The sequence below is a fragment of the Sciurus vulgaris genome, assembly GCF_902686455.1.
Source record: "Sciurus vulgaris genome assembly, chromosome: 5".
In the NCBI taxonomy this organism is placed as follows: Eukaryota; Metazoa; Chordata; class Mammalia; order Rodentia; family Sciuridae; genus Sciurus; species Sciurus vulgaris.
In genome coordinates this window covers 100,883,824-100,904,648 of record NC_136465.1, presented here as the reverse complement: position 1 = coordinate 100,904,648, position 20,825 = coordinate 100,883,824, and the positions used below count along the sequence as shown (strand labels likewise).

General features: G+C 35.1%; 1 protein-coding gene and 1 long non-coding RNA gene across 2 annotated transcripts in view; one reads left to right on the top strand and one right to left on the bottom strand.

Moving 5' to 3' along the window:
- Positions 1 to 18,658, top strand: part of SYT10 (synaptotagmin 10) — a 52,900-nt gene extending 34,242 nt beyond the window's left edge. Inside the window, exons 4-7 of the mRNA XM_079139389.1 lie at positions 10,018 to 10,138; positions 12,880 to 13,051; positions 15,749 to 15,878; positions 18,529 to 18,658. Of these exons, the coding sequence (XP_078995515.1) occupies positions 10,018 to 10,138; positions 12,880 to 13,051; positions 15,749 to 15,878; positions 18,529 to 18,600 (495 nt within the window). The 3' untranslated portion in view covers positions 18,601 to 18,658. The remainder of the gene's footprint in view (positions 1 to 10,017; positions 10,139 to 12,879; positions 13,052 to 15,748; positions 15,879 to 18,528) is intronic.
- Positions 1 to 20,565, bottom strand: part of LOC306660865 — a 53,392-nt gene extending 32,827 nt beyond the window's left edge. Inside the window, exons 1-2 of the long non-coding RNA XR_013763775.1 lie at positions 20,472 to 20,565; positions 14,557 to 14,665 (exon numbers count right to left, since the gene is read on the bottom strand). This is a non-coding gene — a long non-coding RNA (uncharacterized lncRNA). The remainder of the gene's footprint in view (positions 1 to 14,556; positions 14,666 to 20,471) is intronic.
- Between the last annotated feature and the right edge of the window lie 260 nt (positions 20,566 to 20,825).

The following is a 20,825-nucleotide window of genomic DNA, read 5'->3' as shown; positions in this document are numbered from 1 at the left end:
AAATGACAAAAGTTACAAGAACCTACCTTTAAGGCCTTTGAGTCATCTTGTAAGAATTGACAGGAAGCATCTCTGTTACAGTATAAAAATGTATTATATTTAAATAAACCTTAAAATAATAGACTCCATCATAGACTATCACAAGCCTATGAGAGTTCTCGAAGCATGACTCTTACTGGTCTCACACCTGCCCAATTCAGGCAGACTGTGAAAAAGAATTCTGAATCATGAATATTAAATAGTTTATAAATCACCATAGTTTGTTACATTATTTTTAACATTAGATCACATTATGTACATTTATAGAACAAGGTTTCATTGCTGAGATTATTTTGACCATCCTTGACTTTCCTGGGAAAGGTTGCAATTGGCTATAAAATAGTCCATAGTGCTTCTGTTAGTTTTTTATTAAAGGTTTAAATGGAGGTTTTCTGTAATATGATTATAGTGTTCTGTTTTACAAAACAAATAATCAAAGTTTATACAAATCTGAAATTTAAATTTGTGCCACCAGTGTTAAATTCAATTCATCATTAATGCCACACATTTTAGGCAAGCAGAATTGTTGCATAAACTACCCTGCCTCTACCTGTAGTTATAGCAAGTTAGTCACAGGGATAATGGGAAGCTACCTGGCAATTATAATCTTGACAAGTAAAACAATATAGGAATTAAATCTGGAAATGATGTAAGTGCAATGAATTTAGGGACAAATAATCATCTTGCTTTTTAAGCAATCTCAAATATTATCACCAAAATATATTGGTAGCTGTTCTTAAGCAGCCTACATTGGCTACCCTTTCACAATGACTCAGAGTCAGAGAGAGTGAGTTCTAGGTAAGCTCATCTAGGTTCAGGTTTTACTCTGACATATAAGACCATTGTTGCGTTTTGTTTAGAGAGGAGCTTTAGCCTCACTTAGAATCAATAAGATCTCTGACTACTACTATGTGGAAAATAAACTTTGAGAAGTAGGTCTGGAACCATATAAATCAATTTGAAATAGATGCTAAAATAGTGAAACCAAGTTTATCCAGTCCAGATGTCTACTTACAGGAATATTTAGAGGGATTTCTTTAGTTAGGAATTTTGTCAAGGTATTTGAAAGTATTTTACAAAAAATGTTTTGTAAATTATTTAAATAATTTTACAAAGATGCTTGAAGAAAGCTGTTTATAGTTTATTGCATGAGTTACTACACCCCTATCTATAAACGATGATTAAAATTTAACAATAAGTCTCCAATTCTTTCACCAAGAAGCTTATGAAATCTCTCAACCAGTGTTATGAAGAAAGAGTTCTTATTAAATATGTATCTTTTAATTTTACAAATACTCTTGTCCCAGTATCTGTGTTGGGTTATTTCCTCTTTGCTTCAGCATCCTTATTACACAGGTAGTGAGACTTGATTGGTTAAATCAAGGAAAAGTTGTTTCAAGTTTCCAGTTCTGTTTCTCTAACATGAGCACTTCATGGCTGCTGGTAGCTAACATATATGGCTGTGTTGGGTCAAAGCTAAACAATCTTGGCAGAGTTATTTCCCACTTGGATGGGAAACTGAAAATGAGTTTCCACTGAGCAGAAACATGGGTATTCTTAAATAGCATCCCTGGCAATAGTAGCTCTGAGTTGTTACCATTAATCATGCAATACCCAGTGGGCTTTGTGATTACCCCACCTTGAACACTGCCAAGTTCTCTGCCTTGCTTTTGCCCTGAGTTAGGCTAAGGACTTTACCTGGATTTGTGCCACAACCCAGCAAAAATGCTTATGATGATGCACTTATTTCCCCATAGTAACTGTTTTACTATGTTTTCCACTACATATTGTTGACCATAAATAAGCATAAATAATATAATTATTTAAATTTTTTAAAAGTTATGAAAGGAAAAAAAAAACTAAAGATTATGTGCTTAATACAAAATGCATTCCCTCCTTTATGCAGAAGTCAAGGACGTCCTTCTAAAGGACATCTGGTGAGCATTTACTCTGCCTTCCATTGGCAATAGTAGGAAAGACTCAATAACAGAAATATGTAAAAATCTAACTAGGTTTTGTGGAATAGGCCTGCTTTTCCCATCTTTCCCCCCATTCCAAGTGAATGTAATGAAACCTAGTTTAATTAGAATCCCTTGGAGAAAGAGGAAAGGCAGGGAGGAAATGCTATTTGAAAATTGTGGTTGTTTGAAAGAAAAGGGGCGCAGTGGGCTAGAGACTGAGAAGGGTGATAATGTTAATTATACTTCCTAATTGACAGCTTCCTCCTCCTTCTCATTTGCCATCTAGTATCACCAGACTACTTGAGCTGGCTAGTTAAGAGGAAATGGCCAGATGCACAAAGAAAAAAAAAAAAAAAAACCAATTTGTAGACTTTAAGGATACAGTTGTTGATTCTGAAGTTTCAATTCACTGTAGAATTATAGCCAACAAAATCACAAACAATGCTCTCTAGAAAGATCCATAGAGAAATAAGATTCAATAAGACTAATATATTAACATTCTCTAACTGTAGCTCCCCAAACCACACATGTGTCTTTAAATGGTTCAAAATTGCTATGTCTAGTGGTTTATTATATTTTCCAGACCATCATATGTGGACTTGGTCCCATGGATGTAGGGGCTTTACTCACAACGAGAACAACACACAAAAAGAGTATCTTTGCTCACTTGCTGTCTGGATACTGAGTAGTGTTAACCCCTTCAAGTCATAGCTTCCTCTGCTATAACTATAGTCATGATCTGGCTTGATGCTTTTATGATTTATTCACTCATTTATTCATTCAATGAGCTCTTTATTAAGCATCACTCTTATGCTAATCATTGACCCCAGAAAAATTACAAGTGAATAAAAAGAGTCATTTTATTTCATCATCTATTATGTATAAGGTTACAAACTGGGCCTGTAACATACCTTATTGTTGCATATTATCTCTTTTAAATCTAACCATGACCCCTCCAGGTAATTTTTATTAGCAATGAAAATGAAACTCATCTTGACTACAGAAAATATCAGAGGTGATATGGTTCAGTATTCCTGAGGAAGGGACACTTAGAATAAGGACACTGTTGCCATTTAGAGCATACTCTGACATTGCCAGAGCCAGTGCTTACTGCTATTCTCTTCATTGTCAGCTACTCCAGTCTTTACCTAGCAGCCTCAGTGGATGCTGCTCTCCACTTTTAGTTCCCTTTGCCTTTGCCAGTTCTGCAAGGTCAGATTATTTGTCCATAACCTCTGAGGCCTATATTCTCACTGGAAAAATCAGGTACCTTTCCTCACTATTCCTGTAATTAGACCCAAGTAAAAGCATTTTCAACACTGGATCAAAAAACATACAAACAAAAGCAAACATAATTTAAAATTATGTAGACCTGTGTTTTTATTCCAACCTGTCCCCTAATTAATTGTGTTATGTTCTGAGAGGTTAAGTAATTTGTTGAAAATTACCACAAGACCTGTGAGGAGAAAAAGTATAGGGTCATCAGTGTTCCATAGATGATTAAAAGAATGCCTGACACTTTGGATGATCTCTATAAACATGAACTTGCTAATGAGCAAATATGTTTATAGATTGAAAAGGCTTTTGATAACAGCTGGAATGCAGAATTTGGGGGTTGTGAGAGTGTAATAAGAAATTCATTAAAAAAAAAACAGGGAACCTAATTGTCAGGGGCTATATGTGTCATACCAAAGAGGGCACTTTATATTTTAAGACCCGTGCATCCAATACATACATATCAATGAATCCCACTGAGATTTTTAGCTGAGCCAAGGAAAATATAAATGGCATTGCACATCCATTAACCTGCTGGTCTTTCCTCATGAATCCTCAACTACACCAACCCTGACATTCCTTGCTTTGAGAATTATATCTTCCTCACCTAGTACATTTTCTGGATATTGAAGTGACAGCTGGGTTTTGTGACTGCTTGTTCCTCACCTTGAAATGGAGCTCTTAGCACCAGTTGATCTTTTGTTGTGTTTTCTATGAATCCTGCAGCACTACAGCAAATACATCCAAAAGGGCCTGTCCAGACGATCTTGAACATGCCCAAACTAAATTTATTTAGTCCTCATTTTTCACCAGTGCTTATTATGATTACAAAATATTAGAACTAGAATTGAAATAAATCTCATTGAACAACCTCATCTTATACCAAGGACATTGAAGTCAAGTGAGGTTAAACAGATAGCTCAAGGTTAAATTGCATGATTTTCTCAGGTGAATAAGATATGTGGGTAAAGGCGATATAAAACATTAAGAGTAGTTTGAATCCAGTAGAACCTCTAAGAGTCTACATTTTGCTCTAGCATCATTTTATGAGCAGGTAGATGAAGGAATAGTAACTTGCTGAAGAAGCTCATCTGATCTAGTAACATATCTCACTGTTAGTGGTGTCAAGAAAACCATATGTTTTCATACCCTGGAGGAAATGTAGAAGGCAGGCTGCATTTAGGATGCTAAGTGAATGTGACAATTGTGTTCACCATAGCGACCAATTGTTTAAAGTTCTTTTTCAATGGGTTGTCATGATTCTTAATTCCCAACATATCCCTGAATTCAATCTTTCCTCAGTCAATACTTCCTATACCTCTTTCACTTCATTAGCCTTTCTCCTTTTTTCATCCTAATGTAGCCTGCTCAAGAAAAATAAATGATTTTCATGTGTTATTTTCATTACCATTGTTGTTTTTGAATGTCTATTTATACCAGGCTCTTTACTTGGTTAATATCTACTTCTCAAGATAATGTTATTATCCTCATTTTACTTGCAATTAAACTTAAGTTCAGGGAGAGATCAGGAACTACAGGAACTAGTACATGGAAGATTTTGGTTGGTTTTTTTTTTTTTTTTTTTTTTTTTTTTCTGGTGCTGGGGATCAAACCCAGGACCTTGTGCTTGCAAGGCAAGCACTCTACCAGCTGAGCTATCTCCCCAGCCCTGTGGAAGATTAATGATTTTAGCTCCATCATTTTCTTACCCAGGTACCTGTGCTCTTTCCACTCTGCCAAGCTTCCACTCCTTCATGGCACCTGTCACCCACAGAAGCCATGAAACACGTCACCAACTCCATAATTTTCAAGATACTGCTGATTCTTATTTCAGAGTATTTTTCACAGTACTCACATGCAACATTATTCATCTTATTCTCTGTGAAATGTCATCTCTTTCATTCTTTAATCAGCAGTGCAATGATTATCTCCCTCCAGGAAAGTTTCTCTTGGTTATTGCCCTCTAGTTATCAAGACTTTAATTGGTCTCCTCTCCATCTCTTCAGTTACTACAGCTTGACTTTACTATCAGTTCAGTTAGTCCTGAAATAGGGTGGGTAGTGCAGACATTTGCATATCAATTTACCTTTCCAGTGAATATTAGTTTTATTTTGGAGAAAGAATACACGGGAAAAATGTTTCTGTGACTGTAAGATTGACTATAGTGAATCATCAGAAAATGACCTTTATCTACTCAGCTCTATGTTGGTGGAGCTGGGATGAAGAAACCAACTGTGTGTGCAGCCCCAGCCCAGCCTCATCTTAGCCTTTCTTCAGAAACCCCTTATCTGGGCTGGGGATATAGCTCAGTTGGTAGAGTGTTTGCCTTGCAACCACAAGGCCCTGGGTTAAATCCCCAGCACTGCAAACATATTACTATTTACAAAAAAAAAAAAAAGAAGAAGAAGAAGAAGCCCCTCACCAAATATAGACTCAGAAGATTGTCATGATAAATGTTCAACCAAGTAAGTACCCATGAGGATGAGCTCTTTCTTACCAGAAAGAAATGTTATGGAACACTACATCCATTTAAATAGTAATATGCCCAAAGATGTGAGAGTTTTTCAAAGGCTCATCTGAGAAACTCATGATTCTGTAATATTGGAGAAATTAAGATTGTTATATTTCATTGCAAAACCATTGCCACCATATTAATGTATATTAGTGTGTATTCCATACATTGTAATCTTTCACCAAAGATAGTTTAGTAATAAATGATTTTCAAAGTAATACCAGCACAATTTTAAAAAATCACGTAAGAATATAATTGTGACACCCCACATTTTTGCAAAAAAATTTTGGCATAAAATCTGTCACAATTACGTAATGAAGTACAGGAATAAATAAATAAAATTTTTAGAAACTCAAGCCTTTTAAGCTGAAATTTTACTTTAAACAGTTAAAAAATGTTGGATAAAAATAATCTAGGAAAATGGTGTGCTCTTCTCTCTAGCTACTTAACATATAGGACATATCTTCTTAATTACTCAAGGTCATCATTTTAGTATTAATTTCTGTTCAAGTTCGTAATAAAATGCTGAGTTTAAGTTTACTAAGGTTTTATTAGCATTAGTTCCTCAATACAAAATAATTCTAGATAATTTTTATTTATACTGTGTTTTATAGCTATCATTTATTGTTTTATTAATTTCCTCATCTCTATATTTCATGTCTGAGTGTTGACCTTCTGTAGATTGCTATAGCAAGTAAACATTCTTTTTAGAATTTTGTCTAAAATAGTAGTAAATGGGTGTTATTACTCCTTACATAAAAAACTTTACTGTATAATTTTTTTATATTTATGATGTGTGTTCAGAAGACTTTTGCCTTATTTCTGGGTTCTTTATTGGGCAGAAAGGAGTTCAGATTATTGGGACTGAGTATAGTTTTATAAACCACAGTACTGGTGGCTGACAGACAAGAGGCAGCAAGTAAAGCTCCCTGCTCCCTGTAGCTGGACTGTCAATCCAGGGACAGCTCAGAGGTAGGTCCCGAGATGAGTGCACACTACAGTTTGGAGCACAGCAGCCGAAGTCTTAAGTTCTGACTTACATCTGTTACGGAATCATTTTTTAAGGTCATGTAGCCCTTTACTTCATTAAGTTCATTCTCTCATAATTATCTCTTAGATGGCTTCCATTTTTTTAAAGTTTAAGAATATTGGCATTTACCTTAGAGTGTAATCTGCCCTTTTTAGTACGTAGGCAATTGTTCATTCACATTCATGCTTCCTGAAAGAAAAATTTAGTCTAATGAAGAATTAAATTTTTGTGCAGTTATTATGCATGCATACCATGTATCAGTTTTTACCATCTAGTTCATTCCAGTTTTCTGAAAACTCTTATCTACATGGAGTTTGACTATAAAAGTGAGTTCTTACTGCTTCATTAGGTATAAGGCCCTTTAAGATGCCCTTTAATTACAGCTTTCTGTTTATTTGTGTTAGTGCTTTGGCCAATTCCTCAGTCTCACTTTGTAGTATATGTCAATAACAAATGGTCAATATTGTGTTCACTTGAATATATAGAAAGGATCTTTGAGAATTGGAACATGGTAAAAATTGTTCATTCTAGTCAATAAGCATGTAATACATTTAGAGGAATACAAAAATTATTTTCCCAGATTTTTTAACATGCAAAAGTAACACTGTATCAGTCAGACATGTGGAAGTTATATGTCAATCCCTTTAGATTACTCTGTTTGTGTACCTTTTTCCCTCTTTCTCTGTGGTACATTTCCCTTTGGATTCCAAGCTTTTCATGCCTGAGATCATGACTCCTTTTTTCTTGACTCTCCCCCATCACCTGCACCATATTTCTTGGTAGAACTTAGTATCATGCCCTGCATTCATAGAGACATCTCTTAATTTGATCAGACAGCAGCAAAATATTCCTGTGCTTATTGATAGTAACTGAAAGGAGAAATGCCTAATGAGGGAAGAGGGTCACCTGTCAGGCAGGAAGCTTCAGCCCTTAGGCTGAACCTAAAGAAACACTTAGGAGAAGAAACAGAGAAACAAGGAGAGAATCATTAGATAAAATGGGATTCTGAAATAAATTAGCTCTTTCCAGCCTACTCTCTTCCTTCTTAACAGAGACCTTCCAGGCAGAATAATGCTGTGTTCATCCTGATATCCACAGCAGCTGCCACTGTGCCTGACAAATAATGCTCAATTATCGTTAGGTAGCATAAAGAACGAGTCTCCTTACTGGTAGGAGGCTGTGTTCCTCCTATTCTTCCCAAGGCTTCTTCTGTGGGACCTTATTCACTATCTTTGGTCTATAACAGTCCAGAGGAGTCCCAGTTAAATATATGTACTTCTAGTTCAGAATACTTATTTTTACTAATTTTTCAAAAGATAATAAGTGCTCCCACTTTTTTTTTCATACACCCAGTACCTGCTGAGCACCTGTTACATGCTAGTAATACAGCAGAACAAAACAATATCCCAGGGATTCCCATATGCCAGACACTGTGTGAAATGCCTTGTGTGTTATTTACATTATCTCACTGAATGCTTACAAACCTCGTGAAGTGGGTACTAGCCTCAATTTGAAAGTGGCATTTCAGAGATTCAAAGGTTTAATAAATTTCCCAGGATCTCATAATTAAGAAAGAAAACTGGGATCAAACCCAAATTTAACTACAGTTGAAGTCGTGCTCTTAATTACGAGACTATTTCTAGACCATGAATAAAGAAATGTAAAGTATGTAAGTCAGAACCTGAACTGTAAAACTAAGTCTGATAAATGTTAAACCTACCTCAAGATGTCTCACTAGCAATGATCGGATTGAATTCTGTATATAACTCTTCACAAGGCATCCACAATTGTTCACTATTCACATTCCTTTTCTTTTGTCCACCATCAATGCAGTAAGGACAGCATAACAATCTGCATCAGAGTACTGTAGACAATTTTGCTTTATTATCCAGAGTGATTAATTTCATTCCTCAAAAACATGGGTACTGAGAACCAGCTATGCTTTTGAGGAAGGTATAGAAAATAAGACAGCTAGGAATCCTGCTGTCCTGGATGTTATGTATGGAAGTCAGGGAAGCAAACTATGACCTTTAAAGATGATTTCAGTCAATGATAACATTATGAAAACGTGAAGGATCTGAGAGTGGAGTGGAATGAGATGGGAAGGAGTGATGCCTTAGAATGGATAAGAAAGGCTGTTAGAGCAGACTCATCTGGTGAGAAGTCAGACACAATTACATGAGAGAAGCAAAGGACCAGTCAAAGGAACAAGAAAATGCAAAAGCCCAAAAGCAGTAACAAACTTCATGCAGTAAGAGTAACAGAAAAAATGTATCTGTACCAGAGCTGGTGGTGGTGGAGGGAGACAAGAGAGGAAGCTGTAGAGAAAGGTAGACTTCAGATGACATGGGTCTTTTGTGTCAGATCTTGTAGGGTATTGTCTGAACAGTCACATATAAAAGTGGCAATGGATGCTCTTAATAATTACACCCGGATAACAGAGTGAAGCAGGAATTTCCCAGGCACACCAGGACTTACAGTTATTCCACTTATGTGCCAGGGTGAGGAGTCTGAATTTTATTCTGGTACAGTAGTGAGCTCTTAGATAGTCTTAAGCAGTACAGTGACATAATTTGATTTGCATTTCATACTATCACTTTGACTACTGTGTAAAGATGAACCTCTGGAATGGAAGATCAATCTCAGAGGCTAGTAAACTAATCCTAGCAAGAGGTGATAGTGAGGTTTGAATGATTGTAATATAGCTGAAAAGGAAGTCACTGATGTATGATATAGTTTGTAAATAATGTTGACAAGACCCACCCATGGGTTCGATATAGACTTGAGAGAAAGAGAAGATTGACAGCGACTGATGGATTTTTGGCTTCAGCCTCCAGACAAATTGTGATGATACTTGTTGACTATGGAAAGACCAACAAAGGGACTAGTTTGGGAAACAGAGGGGGAGTGGGCAGAATCAGCAGTCTACTTTTAACTGTGTTAAGATTGAGATTCTTGTTGTAAGTACAAGTGGAAATATCGCTTTTTTTCTTTCAGTTCCATTCAGAATTGTTTTCTTACAGTGTTACTCTGTAGCTCATTAAAAGTATTTATACAACATTCCAATATTGGATTAAAACCATTATGCCCCATAGCCCTATATATATGGGTTAAAGCAATTTTCACTCATCATTTTCCACTTCATTTTGTTGTCATTATTTGGTGTTTGAAGTTGCTAATGTTGCTGATTGCCTTCCTAGGAAAGTATAGACCTGGGTGAAATCATGTTTTCCCTTTGTTATTTGCCCACCGCTGGTCGTATGACATTGACAGTCATCAAGTGCAGAAATCTGAAGGCAATGGATATCACTGGCTCATCAGGTATGTTCACAGTTGACCAGCAGGCCAAGGCACAGCCCAAATTAAATATGTCACATATCTAAAATTATATATGACTATTGAATTATTTGTCTGTAATAGGGTACAAAAAAAGTAGAAATTTACAAATTAAAATATCCTAAAACAGCTTTTTTATATACAGTATCATTATGAATCTTTAAAAGTTATTTTCAAGTAGATTGACTTTGAACTTGAGTTCTTGTTTTCATTTCTTTCTCTACTGATTTTGTTCTATCTCAAAAATACATAATTTACAATCTACTCCCCCAGTTTCAGCTAGAATACCATACACAGACATGTTTGATTGAACTTATTGCCCTCATCTGCTCTTCAGAGAACAACCACATTCCGTGACCATCATTTGCATTTGCCTTCTTGCCACTTTTCCAACCAAATTTTGGGCATCTGTAGGGACTGCAAGAAACAATAAAATAAGTTAATGCTGCCTGAAGTTCTTAAAGAAATTCTTGGGGGGAAAAATTCTCTTGTGCTAACTTTGATAAACAGGCAAAGCCACATAATGCACTTTTATCCTTCACCTAAATCACTGCAGCTCTGGGGGATAATATCTAACATAATATGTGAACATTGGTGCAGATTTGTGGAAGAAAAATAGTAAAGGATGAATGGGAATGTCAGTAAACATTCAATGAATTAAACAGAAATAAGAAATCACAGTGGCAGTATAATAAAGGATGACATTAGAGAGGAGGTTCTATAACTTTGTGGTTCTCCAGAACAAAAACAAGCTAAATTCACATTACACAAAGTATAATGTAACTCCAAGTTCTGGTGTAGGAAAGGCTCCAGGTTATACAAGGCACAAAAATAAATATGGAATTATGCTCACTTCTGTGCAAGGATGGAGAAGTTAGAACATAAATTCAATATTTGCATAAAAATAATGGATTGGTACACAAACAATAAAGTATGAAAAAGGACAGGGACAGATGGGGTTGTGACAGTGCACATCCTTCAATAACATCTTGATTTTTGAACATGAATTACCTATTCATTTTCTTTTTAATTTGCAAAACATTGTGTGTAGATAAAGGTGGAACAGCAAGTATATTCCACATTTATTTTGGGGAAAAACTCTTGGTCAGTAAATGGTGAAGAACTTAAGATAAACAGTGTACTCTGCAAATTATTGTTTATTCTACTCTTTTTACCATGTATCAAAAGAGATCAAATTTTGAGATGAGCAAACAACATTAAAGTTATAATTAAGTGCAAGATTACTTTTTATTTATATGAAGCTTTTCATCAGAGAGCCTGTACTTGGAGAGCACCACCTCATTAATCCTCACAACAGGCTCTGAATCAACTAAGGAGCCAGTAAATTATCCTTGTCAGAAGGGGAGAAATGCAGGCAAAGGCACAGTGGGAGTAGCAAAGGATAAACTATGCCTCACTCCCATTGTTAATAGGCCTGGAGGCTCATACACAGAGTGTATCACAGAAGTGAACTTCTTCCTTGGAACATACTTCCTGTTTTTTGAAAAAATTAAAAATAAGTGGGAAACAGAGATTAACACTGTCCTGTTACCTTGTCATTTATGTACACTATTGCCAACAAAAGAATAACTTTTTGTTCCTGAGAGAAATGTTTTTACAATATTCTGATACATTTCTCTAGAGTTTAAAAAGCACATCCTGCTCAGTAAATTCATATTGCTATCATTTTGTCTTATTCTAAGGAAATAAAATTTATTACTCTAGAAATAGAGAAAAAGAAATGATGGCATTACCACTGGAAGGTAAGCCAGAAAGAAAGAGAGAGCAGCTATGACTGTTTTACCTGCCCAGCATCTTCACCCCAACACCAACACTGCTCCCTAAGCCATGAGCTTCTAGAACATGCTGTAAAATGTGTAACTTTTTATAATCATATAACAGGGTTTTTTTAAAACTTAAGATGGTAAGGGTAAGAGAATAGGGATAAAGTTAGCTGTGGAAAAACTAGCTTACAAGTATTTGATCCCTTAGTCCCATAACAATATAGTCACCTAAAATTTCCTCTTTCAAATAAATGCCATATAAACAATGTCATATCAGAGCCTTCCTGTGACCACCGTAAAAACTGACTTTTCATTATATACCACATGGTATATCTACTAAATCATCTGTAGTGATCATTTCTTCAATCCAAGTTCATCAAGCACCAATACTATGATTAAAATTATCCTTCTAATTTTACTACCTTAACTAGTCATTGATCAAAATTCCAATATAGTTTTTCCTTTCTGGTTTCTACTAATAGTAATTTCATATAATTACCCAGATACAATGTTGCTAAGTCTTTCACAGGTTTTAGGGTTTTTTTATTCTAAATCATTCTGAGGTAAAGAAAGCTAAATTCTATTATTCTTATTTGTTTGGTTTACATTCCCTATAAATCACTTCTAATATGTGCCCTCAAAGAGCAGTGGTCAAAAAACACATTATAGTTCTGGATTAGTTCTTGATGAACTTCTGGGTTTTCTCTCCTGTATTAAAAATAGTGAGGTCAAATAAATTCACTTTAGTTTATTCATTATAAATTGCTTACATTTAAAATAAAAAATCTTAGAGAATCTATTGCTCCCAAATAAGTCATTTGATCTTAAAACTAGTAAAAGGCTTGACATACCACTTTTCTTATTTAATAAAAAGGAATTACAGTTTTATTCATGCTTGTTATGAATAGTTTCATTTTAATAAAACTACCTTCCTACGCCTAGATCCGTATGTCAAAGTATCATTGATGTGTGAGGGTCGAAGACTGAAAAAGAGAAAAACAACTACAAAGAAAAACACTCTAAACCCTGTGTACAATGAGGCCATTATTTTTGACATCCCTCCAGAGAACGTGGACCAGGTCAGCCTCTCCATTGCAGTCATGGATTATGATAGGTACGTGAACCTTCCACTCAATAAAGAGCAGCCACGACTAGTGCAATGCTGGCCGAATTCAGTTTTACAGGTTATTTTCTGCTATGACGATTTTAATTTGCATTGAAGAAGGGAAAAATTATTCATTTGGAATTCCTTGTTTCCTACATGATAGTTTAGGGGGCTTTTCTTCCCTAAAGAAGTCATCCTTAAAGTTCACCTGAGGCTAGAAAGTGAATGGGACCACTTTATAGAGAACACTATTATAAAGTCATTCTACAGTATAACAAAGATTCCAATCAATAGCTTGTGTTACCAATAGGGCTAGATGTATCATCATGCTCACCAAGGCTAGATCTTAACTAGCAGTGTGAAAGGGCCCATTACATCATCCCTGTGGGATTCAGTTTGCTCATTGTGAAACTTCAGCATGAACTATGAACCATGGAAAGTGACTACTGGCCATGGGGAGACAAGTTCGGTGTGTTCACCTCTATTTAAAACATCACTTCATTGACAGCTCCCCCAGCTCGCACATGGAGAGTCATGTCCTTCACAGAATAAACTGCAGACTCATCAGGACAGTTCTGAAGGATCTTCCTGCTGCGACTCCAGCCTTCATCCTTCCACTCTTCCCTTAATCTGAAATGTCCCTCATCTGTGTACCTTGTTCCAGCCATGCTTCATAGCCCAGCTCATGTCAGTGCCCAGGAAGTCTTTCTCAGTTGACAAACCTTGCTCTGAACTCTTGTTCCACGAAGAGCCCATTTCTCTCATTTGGCCCTTACTACCTACATCTTTGGGTTATTTTGCTTTTAATAAGATTTTTGGAAGAGGATGCTATACAATTTAACCCACAAAATTTTCAGCACATAAATACATTGATTTATAAGCCTTGATACATTTATAGTGCTTTAAAGATGATACAGTGATATAGAACATACACGAAGACACAAAAAGAATATTCATTTTAGAGTATCCTGAGAATGGTGGTAAAGAGGACACCACAAATACCTTAAATATAAGTAGGTAAATTAATGTGCCATCCTCTGGCTCAGAGCTACCAAAAACAGTATTGAAAAATTGTATGATTGTACCATCTATTTGAATCTGTATCAAAGGAAAAAACTGTAATAACTTAGAAATTGGAATTAGTTCAAATTTCAAATTTTCATCAGCAGCCAGCCCCATTTTGCTTTATCAGTTTCCCCCGCTGACTTCTCACAGCAATGAGTACAGGTAAGTACAACTGAATATTCATCATCTGCAACTTTAAGGAAATGATCCTTATAGGATATAAATGGGAAAATACAAAATTGTTTCTGAGATATGCTTGTTTGGGAAACTTCATATGGAGAGATATTATTGGGAAGGAAATCACACTAAATATACAGATCTCCATTAGTGACAGGAAGAGAGTAATGAAATATTCTAAAACCATCTCAAAAGTCTCTTCAGAGACGTCTGTGAAAATAACCCTATGGAAGACCTCTTAAATTACACTATTTTCTCAAGAAGAAACTCACCACTTGTGCTCTTGAATCAAATGCCTGGAACTCGGCTCCTGCCTCTGCTTCCTACAAAGTGTGTAAGCTCATGCCAGGTCCCAAACTTCTGGGCCTTTAGTTTATTTATCTGTAAAATAAGATAATAATGTTATTTGTAGTAATGGGGTGGGGGTTAAGTAGGTCAGAACATTTAAATTACTTAAAACACTGTCTGGTACATAATAAGCTTTAAAAAATATGTTAAATATTATTTTTTATTTGTTCCTGTGAAAGCAAGGCATGAATAGAAAATAGGAATGTTGTCTAGTATGCTGTTATGCAAAAACAAATCAAATGCAATGGAACTGAACATAAAACCCTGCTCTGTTTAACTGTAGTACAAGCAATAATATACACTGATATATCATTCAGTCAACTAAATAAGGTCTTTTATGCAAGAAAGTGAATATTGTGACCCTGGTGTAAAATCTAAATGTCATTATAAGACAGTAAGCCTTGTAAAAAGAACAGGGTTTGATTTACATCACTTAAACTTAATAGGACTGCTTCTAAAAAAGCAATGTTTCACACAGGTAAGGACCTAGTGGCATTTCCAGTCACACTATTATTATTACTGTGAAATGTGCTCTAATTGCAGAACTCAAAAATAATTTGTGTGTGCTTCTTATCAAAATTAATTTCCTTTAATATCGATACCATTTAGTTAATTTGTTTAGTTATTTTTTGTTTCCTTAAGATTTTTCATTTGATTAGAAGTGATATAGAGTAGTCCCTGTTATCTCTGAGGAATATTTTCCAGTATATTCCACAGATTGAAACCAAGGGTAGTACTGAACCTGATACACATTATATATACTATATTTTTCCTACACATACACACCAATGATAGTTTAATTTATAAATTAGGCAAAGTGTAAGAGATTGATAGCAACTAATAATAAAAAAAAAATAGAGCAATTATAACAATGTACTATTTTAAAAGTTATTTAAAACTTATTATTTCTGGAATTTTCCATCCAGTGTTTTCAGGTCATGGTTGTCCATGGATAAGTAAAATAATGGAAAGTGAAACCGCAGACAAGGGGGATGACTATAATCTGCAAAATGACAGAATCTAGTTATTGTTATGTTTACAATTCATTTAAGATGTGTAAGATTCCATTTGTCTTTGAAAGTTGGAAATGAAAATATAATATTCCACAAATCATAGGGTGGGACACAATGAGGTCATAGGAGTGTGTAGAACAGGACTGGACGCTGAGGGTCTTGGGCGAGACCACTGGAATGAAATGCTGGCCTATCACCGAAAACCAATAACACATTGGCATCCCTTGTTAGAGGTAAGTTTGCAATCACCTGACCTCTACTCTCCTTGTTGTCTCTTCAGTTTAAATATTATTTTTCTGCTAACCTTTATGTGACATTTTAATGTATTCGCCTTTTAAAGAAAGATTCCTCTTACTCTTTTTTCACAGTCTCTAACATTTAGTAATCAAACTTTTGTGTGCCTTGTGGGATTACAGAAACCACTAGACTTTCTGGGCTTCATAGTCAATAAACCCATAAGCACTGCAAGTCTGCCATTTTCTTACAGCCTTCAAACTCACATCAGTGAGCAGTGGAGCAATCTAGTATATTTATTACTAAGTGGAAACTGTATTTCGCTGAAAAGAGCTACCTTTCCCAAAGTCCCCTTCCATTTAAGAATCCTTAAATAGAGGTACTGTCATGTGTGTAAGGAACATCTCCCCCAGCTCTAGTCAGGAAGAGCTCATAGACTTCAAAACGTATCGAGGCACAAGCGTACCTGAGTTTCATGACTGGCTTTGATGTTTAACTACTTATTGTTGAACTTGGGACAAGTGACTTGAACCTCGAGTTTTTTCTATGATGCTGTAATGGTAGTCAACTCAGAGAAACTAAATAAATACTGAATATGAAGTGCTTAGTACAGAGTATAGTACAATGCTAGCTCTTATGAGAACTTCTATTAATAGTTATATTAACCAGTTTTCTATTAGTATTTCTAGCCATGAAACAGTTGTCAGTCTCCTTGTTAAAATGAGTGTTGCTCGGTGGACTGGCTTTCTTTTTTGCCTGGAGAAAATTACTGAGCCTCCTGAAGAGTTACAAAGTAAATAATTTATAGGACCAGATTGAGTGGTAATGCAAGTTCAAGAAAGGAAATGTAATATATGAAGGATTTCTGTATTTCAATTAAAATAATAGTCATAATAGCCACTAGTATATTAATGATACATGTGTCATCTCCCCATGGGTAAGATTCTGCATCTTGTTTTCACCCTACGTACTGAGTTAAAGAAAGGAGAGGCTGTGCAATGTTATTGATTAAATATGTCAGTGGGACGAGGTTCTAATCTCAGTTGAATCACAAAAATGTGATCTGGGCTGTGTTACTTGAAACACTGTAGGGCAAATTGGATAAAAACTGCATGTTCAGACAATGGAGAAGAACTGCCCTTACAGATATGTTTATATATATGAATGTTTCGAGTCTTTACCTGACTTCATAACTTAATGTAAATAATAAAAGACAAATGCACAGAGAGAAAGAGAGGTAGATACTCAGCCATATGCAGCTTTCCAACTGGAGTGTTTCAAACATGTTCCTTGAATAGCTTGTCTTAGGTTATATTTCTTTCAGTTGTAGGTACTATCTAAAATCTATCCTGATTATTGAAGAATTACTGTCCATTCCCTGCTTCTAATCTTGTTTTTTTTTTTTTTTCTTTTTTTTTAAGTTTGAACAATGAACATCAGGTCTAAGAATCTAGAAAAGAGACCAAGGCTCTGTTGTGCAGGGATTCGCACTGACAGAGATGTGGGTTCTGGTCTTTGTTCTTCCAGCCCTCTAACCTTGGGTCACTAGCCCCTCCAGGCTTCACAGGGATGATGCAGGGAAAAAATGAGATGATATGATTATGAATTTTAATTAATATGAGGAAGGTGCTGTTTAACCTGAGGCATATCAATTATTGATGACTCTTTAGCGTACATGTATCTGATAAACAGGAGCTATGGAATAGGTATGTGTTTGTGTTTGAGAACACATAACACTTTTCGGGATATTCAAGAACATAATCCACAATATAGGCATAAGAAAAAAGAACCCATGTATTTGGGATAATCAAGTAATCAGAACAAGATCATGTACATGTACTTTCTCCAGCAAATAGCTCCTTTATTCCAACCCTTACTCCAACACTCCTGGGTCAAACAGAATATGCAGACTAGACCAAAAAGAACCAGCTGGATTTGGCATTGTGGGAAAATTTAGTGTGTAATTATATGGTTTCTTGCCAGAGAAGGGATAAATTCCAGAGAGGAACCGTTATTCGAGAGCTGTGTAAGTTGGTGGGATAGAGACTACAGCATCATTTAGAAACTATAGTTAATTCTACTTTGATAGTCAAAAGGTTCATTGTAATAAAACTTTTTAAGTACACATAAATATTGAAAAATCAGGAGAAGTCATTCCTCCTCACTAGGTGCTCCCACCTGTCTAGTGCAGTGCTTCTCCTCTCTAACTGCCCCCATAAAAATCACCTCCTGCCTTACAGCTAGTATAACACAGGCTTTTTTTTTTTCTTTCTTTTTTTTTTTTTTTTTTTTGGTCTGGAACCTCTTATTGCTCTTACACAGCAATTACTGTCACTATAGTAAATCATTATTTTATAAAAAGAACTAAAAGCTTGTCATAAAACATGAAATTATTCTGCAGTCACAAATAGTTGCTGTACAATGCTACTTTGGGTCCCATCTAAGTGGCATGCTCTGTGTACATCTCTATGAAATGTTTGTGTCCCCTCATTCTACCTGAAAAGGTTAAGTTCTGAAGGACAGGGGAGTTCCTATAGCTTCTCTTCAGAGACTCGTATATCATGGATGAACATTTCCTATTATAAGGGAGCATCAATTACCCATTGTATTTTTTTCTGCATGAGGTCAAATAAAATTATTGTCTTTCAGCTACCTGGCCGGGCAACCAGTTTTGATAGTCAAGGATCCTGTTCTTCTCCCAAACCACCTTCCACACCGTAATGCCTCCAAAATAAGACCTGTATGATAAGGATCTAGGATCATATGCTTATTGGATCAGAAAAAAGTGGAAGGTTTGATTTCCTCATTTAAGATATATCCATGTTAATGAACAAACTTGATGTGTAATTTTTTCATTTACTTTTTTTTCTGTTTTTTAACTTTGGACATCTTAACACATTTTACTTGAAAACAAATAGTCCTTAGTTACATAAGGCATTTTATCCTTCATGTCATATGCCTGTTAGCACAGAAAGTGTTTTAATATGTCGTAATTCTTTGCATAGGCAAAGAAATTTTTAAAAACGAATCCACATGTATCTAAAATTAAATATGGTTCATATTGCTGTTGTATAAAGTAGCATATGTCTCATAAGTATGGTTTTGATTTTGTTACAACTGTGTTCATTACTAGTTGTGCATATGATTCCACATAACTTTTAAATGGACATTTTAAACTTAATGTACACAGCATTAAGTTCTTGCACATTCAAATTAGTATTACTTATTAGATAATAGTTTTTTTCTTTCATTCTCAGCAAATTACTTGCTGAAGTTTGGCTCTGCCAAACTCAAAACTTTGTAGCTCAAGCTTGTTCTTTAAAACATATAGATAACGCTGTCAATTTAAAGAATCATTTTGAATATAAATTCAAGAAATGATATTTAGTAGCTGGAAAATGGAAGTTGTGCCATTTTGGCTACCATTTTATACTGTCTTACTGTCACATTAGTTCAAACATCTGTTGCACTGTTGAACTGATACTTTTAAAATTCTAATAATCTTAATCTCAACTGTAGCACTGGTATTCCTAAGTGAATAGAATCAGTCCATTTTTTAAGCATTTGTAAGGTTCTCAAGTACTGTGACATGTATTTTTTTGTGTGACATGAAGCTATCATGTAGATCCAGTATTTCTGATAGATCACACAAAAAGACACCAAAGGTATAACAAAACTGTCTGTGCTCATTGTCATTTAGATTATACACAGTAATGGTGACTCTTAAACCTAATCAGAAGCTCAACATTGGAATTGGGTATTTTCTTAAAGAAAGCATGACTATTTTTCAGCAAATTATAGAAAAATAAATAATTTAACTTCAACATTTAGTAAAACAAAAAATTAACTCTAAAGGCCCAGACCTCCAGTCTCTTCATGAAAGGCATTTACCTTCACAAGGATCAAGGATCAGGCCACTACATGAAAAAAAACTATGCAAATATTTTTACAGGACAGAACTTTCCTTCAATCAGGTCAATGTTTTATTGTCTGATTTCCAGGTCCCACTTGGAGGTACTGAATCATCCTAACCTTACTTTTGAGATGTATAGTACACATAATGTATATTTCAAGTTTATCCAAAATAGGAGGTTAAAAATAAATGCAAGAAAACTTACGCTTGGAATACAAAAAACAAATTCATCAGGATGAGAAAATTTATTTTCATAAAATACCCTATATAAATATTATAAATCAAAATATTAAAAGCCTTGAAATTTTATTTGCTGGTTTCTCTCATAAGATGAAATTATGGTCAATTAAGCTGTAAATATTTTTCACATTTACATTTTAAAGGAAAACACAGTTCGGCCTAAAATTTTTCAAAAATGCCTGTGCCATCCTAACAAACAAAAAAGACAAGAATTCCTAGTTAACATTTTTTCATTGAATGAAATAGAAAAAAAACTATTTCAAACTACTTGGCTACCTTATCAGGCCTAAAAGAACCACTTGTTATAGGCGGAATGACTGAAGATGACGCCTATATTTTGACACTCTTTTACTTTGAAATAGAAATTGTCGAATGGAAGGTGTACTTTTAATATTCTGGCATTTTTGGAGACAATTGTTTTGTTAAAAGACATGCTTACAGCCTTTAGTAAATTAGCAGTCACATTTCCTTTGTATGATCTATATTTTCACCCAAAAACACATTTTAAGGACTTCTTCTTCCTGGAAAGCTTGTGCTTTTCTTTGTTTCCTAAGGCGAAAAAGCCAATGCTTAAGATGAAAAAAAATAATGTAAACTATCACCTAATCAGGAGACTTTAATATGAGGATTGTAGATTTAAATGAGTTTTTAAAGTAATTTTTTTTTTTTTTAATTAAAAGCTTTTTTCCCTAGGGTTAAGAATAAACTCAAAATGTCAGGGTACTTTGTTAACCCTGTGGAAGGGACTAAGGGAAAGAAATTCACAACTCCACCTTCATGTCATACCTGAGGA